A 7,351-nucleotide genomic window follows, 5' to 3' on the forward strand; every position below is an offset into this window, starting at 1 on the left:
TCCTTGATATTAATTTTTTCTATATGTTGTGTATTTTGTCAGAAAAAATCCTTTAGTATATTTCACACGACTGTTGGAGGTGACAGTTGCAAAGTATACTAAAATACTGTTAGACAAAACAACCTTTTAAAATCAGTAGTTATTAGCAGTAATGTTGGTGATCCTTCTTTGCTTTAATCCATGTAAAGCTATGCATATTTACATTTTCAATATTTTGTTTCCCTGTACATTTGGTAGTATTTCTGTTATATAATATGTTATTAAATTGGGCAACTGATTACTTCTAAATGAGAATTTAGCATAAAATTCTATCAAAACACACCTTATTGAAATACTTTAACTATATGAAACTTTTTCCATCCATAGCTATACATTGTTTCCCGTATGTGAAGAAGCGCATTCCAGTAATGTACCAGCACCACACTGATTTAAACCCAATTGAAGTAGCCATTGATGAAATGAGTAAAAAAGTTGCAGAACTGAGGCAGCTTTGCTCTTCAGCTGAAGTAGATATGATCAAATTGCAGCTGAAGCTACAAGGAAGTGTCAGTGTTCAGGTAAGACCATATGCTTTGCCATCCAGCTTGAAATTCCACTTGCTTCTGTCCTTCAACAAGTGTATAAGTAGCGTTTTATCATTTGTTTCTATTCTGTATATTCAAGAATGTCCTAGATTAGAAATATTATCACTGTTTGCAGCTATTTTCAGAATAGAAAAAGCAACAAAAGTGTTTCAGGTAAATACGGATCATGGACAACTACATGAAAGGATTAAGATTCATCCCTGGAATTTATGGTGGTCTGAGTCACACCAGGTTTTGGTTTATAGTTGAAACTACTATATGAGAATGAATGAGCACATTTTGCCTAGGTCTTTCACAGTAGGTTCAACATGGTCATTACTTCTTTTGTATTTTGGTAAGATCCCTATGGAGGTGAAGAAGTGACAAAATATTGGAGTGGGGTATTAGCAGAAAATCTCACTGTCAGACATTTTTGTTTTGCCTAAGGCTAGCAAGAACTGAATGTGTTAAAAAGAAAAATCAATCAAAAATCATAAAGGTTCAGCAAAATAAAGTATATGAAGCAGTTGTAGCATATACAAATCAGTATGGTAAGAGTCTTAATTAACAAGTGGTAGGACAAGAGGTAATGGCCCCAAGCTGCGCCAGGGGCAGTTTAGACTGGATATTAGAAAAAAATTTCTTCACTGAAAAGGTGCTCAGGCATTGGAGCAGCCTGCCTAGGGCAGTGGTGGAATCACTGTCGCTGGAAGTGTTCACCGCCCATGCAGATGAGGGCATCAGTGGCATGGTTTAATGCTCTTACATTCCAACTCCAGCAGTTATCTTCTGAAATAAGTCTAGCTTTTTTGAAATCCATGTGTTGTCCTAAGACAAACAAATTAGACACCTGTAGTAGGTCTTATTGCTAAGACAAAATGTCAGAGAACTGACTTTATTTTGTAATTCTTCTTCTTTTTAGGTTAATGCTGGTCCATTAGCGTATGCAAGAGCTTTCTTAGATGATACAAACACCAAAAGATACCCAGACAATAAAGTAAAGCTACTAAAGGAAGTTTTTAGGTATGTTCTTTTGGAGGGGGAATGACTTTATCAAGACTTAAAGAATTACTTTAACACTTTAGTATTCTGACTGCCTTAAAAACATGCTGTAAGCTGGTATTTTGAATTAACCTTTTGGATTTTATATTCCTGATTGAGATCCTCTTTTATTATCTAAACCAGGCAATTTGTTGAAGCTTGTGGGCACGCTCTGGGTGTAAATGAACGACTTATAAAGGAAGATCAATTGGAATATCAAGAAGAAATGAAGGCCAACTACAGAGAAATGGCGAAAGAACTTTCTGAAATAATGCATGAACAAGTATGTGCTGAAATTAATTTTACATACCAGCATTTAAAATGTAGCTGTAATGTGAACCCACTGGTAAAAGCATATACAATGCTTTATGCAAAAGGGTCGTTTCAGGTTTTTTGTATTTTTTTCTAGTGGAGTGTAAGCATATCATGGAATTGTGGAACTTAATTTTTTTTTCTGTTGGTGAATTTTCTGCAGATGCTTGATTAAGAAAGTAATTCTGGTTGGCACCAGCCTTTTTCTTTATAGGAGAGGAAGACTACAGTAAAGACAAAACATTTAATGACATGAATATATATGAATTTCATATGTGTAGTTACAGGGGTCTCTATTGAGTGACCCAAAGACCTTAGTCTATACTTCCTGGTAACTAAGGGGGATTTAATCTGCAAAGAGCCCTTTTTCTTTATATTTTGGAGGTATGAGCATTTACTTCTGCAACAGAGAGTTAACTATCTTCCAGGAGGTATTCCAACATGTTTCACTATAGGCAAGCTGGACATATAGGAGAAGGAAAAACAGAACACTTATGGAGTGAGATGTAGGACCTTGCATCTGGGATCTATGGTAGAAATGTTTCCTGACTTCAAAGGCAAGGAAATTATTTCCAGGAGGACAGGAAGAGCTGAAGATTCATGCTTGATCCCTGCCTTCTTGATGTTTTTATTTATCTCAATCACTTCAGGTTCCTTTTCTTTCCTCCACTCTTATTTGTATAATATTTTTCGTAGAGCGGCTCATGATTCTTAACTGTCAAAACTTGTATTTCTTGCCTACAGGAAATATCATGTGGTGTTATTGGGGTATATTTTTTTTTCCAAATTAGATTGATTGCTCCTCTCATGGCTCAGAATCATGAGGCTATTCGCTGAAATCTGTAAAAATGTTACCTTTATGTGCTTGCCTGTTGCTGTATTTGGAAAAATAGCTTCTCACAATGCTTGTTCTAATGCCATTGAAGAAACTATTTGCTGTCTTATAAGAGCATGGGTTGTGAATAACTGCAAAATTTTTGTTATGGAAAATACAGAAAAGAATCTAAATTTTTTTTTCTTTTTTTCCTCCTCTGCTGCTTGCCAATATGATCAGATGGGATGGTAATTAGTTTTGTTTATTTCTGCTTTTAGTTTGTCTGAGCTTTGTAATATTCCTTTTTCCCCAGAATTTCTAATCTTAGCATCAGTAAACTTATAGCTGTTAAGAATTAAGTCTTTTTTGGTGCTCTGGTAGGTTTTCATACGAAATGCTGAAATCATACCTCTAAGTTTAAAAAAAAGGAGGGGCAAAAACCAAGCTTGTTGTCATTGTTGAAACTCTTGAAAGTTAACACAAGAAATGAAAGAAGCTATCCAAGCTTCCTCTGCAGAGGACAGTATAATACCTAAATTAGAACTGATATTGGAGAAATAACTAATGGCCTCCTAAATGTAGTAGAGGATGGCTGAAAAGAGTAACCATCCTCAGAAAGATGTCCCCTGCTCGTGAGAACATGCTGGAAAGTTGAGTGGGTGAGAAGCAAGTTACAGAATTGGCTAGCTGTTTTATAAATGTTTGTGTCATTTTGTAATATTTTGGTAAATACATGTTTTCCATTTTAAGATTACTCCTGTTGAAGAAAAGGCCAGCGTTATGCCGAATTCGCTACACATTTTCAACGCCATAAGTGGAACTCCAACAAGCACAACAGTTCATGGGATGCCCAGTTCTTCTTCAGTTGCATGATTGTTTTGTAAAGGAAAGTATTTCTTTTTTAAAGTATGTGGATTTGCTTCTTTGGTGTGCGAACTCGGGATGATTTTGAAGCTAAATGTTCGGCACGTGCAAGCTGTATAATCCATACGAATGTCTGAGCACACTTAGCAAATAGCAGTTACTGGTAATAATCTTTTAGAGTAAGGGAGACACACATACATATTTTTAAATCTTGCTGGTAACATTTAAAAGTATTCACAATGTCATTGCAGAAGTGTGTGTTGGAAAACTGTAAAGTTGAAGTTAATTTCTCTTTTGCATTAGAAAGTATTATCAAGATGAATTGCACATTACAAAAAAAGTGTTGTGGGATGTAATTTTGCAGACGTAACGTTCAGGTGTTCTTTTTGTGTATGGCACATAGAGATTGATTCCAAGTACAAGAACTATTTTGAGGCTAGACAGAGACACTAGGTTTTTTGGGTTTAATGGAACTGACAGTAGTTTTTGTACCATTTGGCAAATTGTTGTGCTTTATTTTATACCTTGTTGCATTTTGGAGGTATGTGAGCTTAGATCTTATTAAACAACTAAATACAACCAAAGGTCTGTATTAATGAACACTGACTTATACTAAAATATCAATAGTAGTAAATTGTTATGTACATATTGTTTGTTAATACAGTCCATACAGTCTGTACATAAATGTATTACATTTCTAAGCATTTTTTAATATCCATACCAGCTGTTATCCTTCTGCTTTCAGTTTATTGTGAAAATCCTCTCATTCCAAGCATATGCAGACTTCACAGTTCATTTATTCCTGTATATAAATAAGTGCAATATAAAGATGTATACAGTCTTTGCTATGTTAGGTTTATATGCAGTTATTAAAAGAAGAAAACTTTTTTGCCAAAGCAATGGAATATGAAATTGGTGGTCATGGTTACTGTGGTAAATGGTGGTATAATTTAAAGCTTTCTCCATGTTCTTATTCTTTTAAGACATTAATTTAGTAATTTTATATTTGGGGGAAATAAAGGTTTTTAATTTTATTTAACTGGAAGCACTGTTCTGCTGTAATTAAACATTCCGTACTGCATCTATATTAAAAGGAAAAAGGTAGTTACTTTTCTCACTGTGTGCTCTGGTTTTTATTTTAGATGTGTCCCTGGAAGCTTGGTAAGAAAAAAAAACAAACTGGCTTTTTGCAGCTCAAGTATGAGATAAGATGCAGACACTTCTAGGGTTTATTTCGTATTCCTTGTCAATTAAGGGAATTTAGGTTATTAGTTAAGACATTGGTTTTGGATCCCTCACATTTGACTCAAATTACATGTTACAATAGCTAAAAATTGTTACTAACCAGTACAGTTAATATTTGGAAGTCTTTGAAACTTTACATCACATGACAGTAGAAATCATGTTTTCCTTATGATCTTCTGGAAGGTAGGTCTGTGGAGAGGGACCTGGGCTGTCCCTCTCCCTGTGCTCTTGTGACCAAGAAAGCCAATGGCATCCTGGGTCAGCAGGTCCAAGGAGGTGATCCTCCCTCTCTACTCAGCCTCGGTGAGGCCACGCCTGGAGTACCGTGTCCAGTTCTGGGCTCCCCAGTACAACAGAGAAATGGAGCTCCAATAGCAAGTCCAGCAAAGGCTACTAGAATGATTAAGGGTCTGGATCATCTCTTACATAAGGAAATGCTGAGCTGGGCCTGTTCAGCCTGCGGAAGAAAAGGCTCAGGGATCTGATCAATATGTATAAGTACCTGAAGGGAGGGTGTCAAGAAGATGGGGCCAGACTTTTCTTGGTGGTGCCAGGCAACAGAACTAGAGGCAATGAGCATAAACTAGAACACAGGAAGTTCCACCTGAACGTGAGGAACTTCTTTACTGTAAGGACGACCTAGCATTGAAAGAGTTGCCCAGAGAGGTTGTGGAGTCTCCTTCCAAGAGCCATCTGGACACAATCCTGAGGAATGGGCTCTGGATAACCCTGCCTGAGCAGGAAGGTTGGACTTGGTGAGCCCCGGTGATCTCTTCCAACCTCAACCATTCTGTGAATCTGTGATGTAGTTTACTGTCATTTTCTGTAGGTAGCATGAAACTCACCTGTTGCCATTACTCATCGAAGGTTTTTCTAGAACAGCTCATCCTGGCAGTGGAAGGCTGGATAACTCTTCTTTTTCCTATTATATTTCTAGAAAAAAAAAATCCTGTTTGTGTAAAATCCTTTTCCTTGGGGGAGGGGGAACAAACAAAAACAACAACAAACCAAACCCAACAACAAAAGAAACTAACCAAAAATCAAACAGACAAATTCTTCCAAGGAGTGAACCCACAATGCTGTGTTAAAAGAACTCCCTTTTCTCCCCTCTACCCTATATCCTTTTACTTTTTTGTTCATTTTTGGAAACAGGTGTAAAAATACTTTGTTATCTACCAATGTAGTCAGTTTCAAGGTATTTCATTTTTACAAAAAGATATCCTCTAAAGTTGTTAATAAATATATTAATAGAAATTGCAGCCATCATGGTGACTTCTTGCAATCCCCCCATTTTTTCTAACTTGCCCTTTGCCCTGGGAGCAGAACTGACAGTTTCCTACAGCTGTACACTACCTCTTCCACAGAGACCTCAATTTGACAAAATTGTATGTGCTCACCAACCTGTAAATGTAGTATGTATTTGTAATTCAGTATGTTATCTATGTGTGTTTATATACACCTAAAGAACTGTTAACTGTTTTCTTGCTAAAAGTTGGCCTATGAAAAATAGTGAAATGTAGTTGACAGTTAATGATTATCATGTGTTTAAACCTCCAGATATTTTGTTTATAATCTGAGATGATGCATTTTTGTGAGAACGCACACCCTCTAGTGTACTGTTTTGATTTTACATATGCTAAGATTATAATTATTGGGGTTTACCTCTGAATAGTTCATTCTCTACCAGCCTCCGTTTTCTGCTGTTACTTCTGCAACATGTAAATTAAGGATCTAATATGGGTTATTTATTTTATTTACAAAGACTTGGGCTTTGTAGTGGTTTTGGCTGGAATAAAGTTCCTTTTCTTCGCAGTAGGTGGCACGGGGCTATGCTTTGGATTCGTGCTGGAAAGTGTTGATAACCCGGGCATGTTTTGGCTGTTGCTGAGCAGTGCTTGCACAGTGTCAAGGCCTCTTGTGTTTCTCACACCACCCCACCAGCAAGCAGGCTGGGGCAGGGAGGGGGATGACACGCACAAGGAGTTAAACCACAACAGTCCTTTTTGACTTGCTGTGCAGTGTAGCACTTGTGTTTTGCCTGGGAGGACTATGAAAGCACTGGCCTTGAGCCTAATCTGGTATTTGCGCCCTGCACGGTTGCTGTCACTGTAGTTAAGGATTTATCTCATGAAGACAGTTAACCATTGCAAGTATTTTTAAAGTAATACTTAATGAAGTGGAAGGATTTCAAATAAAGCTGTATGAAAATACCTGGTCTAGTAAGTCAAGTAAGTGTGTTTTCTAATACCCACTTTCATCTGTTTGTTTTCTTTGTGGGAAGACTCCAGTGAACAGAAGATGTTTAAGTCACTGTCTCTCAGAAGGCTATCTGTTGAAGTTTGGCAAGACTGGAGTGCTATGTTTTTTGTGAACTGCTCAGATGAGGGGTCCTGGTGTTTCTTGGGCTAAGGGTAAAAAAATGGAAACTTTGGACAGATAATGGCTGATTTCAATTCTCTCTCCGATATTTATAGAAGTGACCATTTTAACACCTTTAACATATTTTGATGGT

At 36.9% G+C, this 7,351-nt stretch overlaps 1 protein-coding gene across 20 annotated transcripts in view; it reads left to right on the forward strand.

Moving 5' to 3' along the window:
• Positions 1–4,708, forward strand: part of DOCK9 (dedicator of cytokinesis 9) — a 114,182-nt gene extending 109,474 nt beyond the window's left edge. For all 20 annotated transcript variants that reach the window (XM_061476273.1, XM_061476280.1, XM_061476284.1 and 17 more), the window contains 4 exons: positions 367–557; positions 1,486–1,586; positions 1,749–1,887; positions 3,481–4,708. In XM_061476273.1, coding sequence (XP_061332257.1) covers positions 367–557; positions 1,486–1,586; positions 1,749–1,887; positions 3,481–3,603 — 554 coding nt within the window. In that variant the 3' untranslated portion in view covers positions 3,604–4,708. The remainder of the gene's footprint in view (positions 1–366; positions 558–1,485; positions 1,587–1,748; positions 1,888–3,480) is intronic.
• The last annotated feature ends 2,643 nt before the right edge of the window (positions 4,709–7,351 follow it).

Source organism: Pezoporus flaviventris, unplaced genomic scaffold, assembly GCF_033815535.1.
Source record: "Pezoporus flaviventris isolate CSIRO_AGI_PZ_B2104156 unplaced genomic scaffold, CSIRO_AGI_Pfla_v1 ptg000095l, whole genome shotgun sequence".
NCBI classification, from domain to species: domain Eukaryota; kingdom Metazoa; phylum Chordata; class Aves; order Psittaciformes; family Psittacidae; genus Pezoporus; species Pezoporus flaviventris.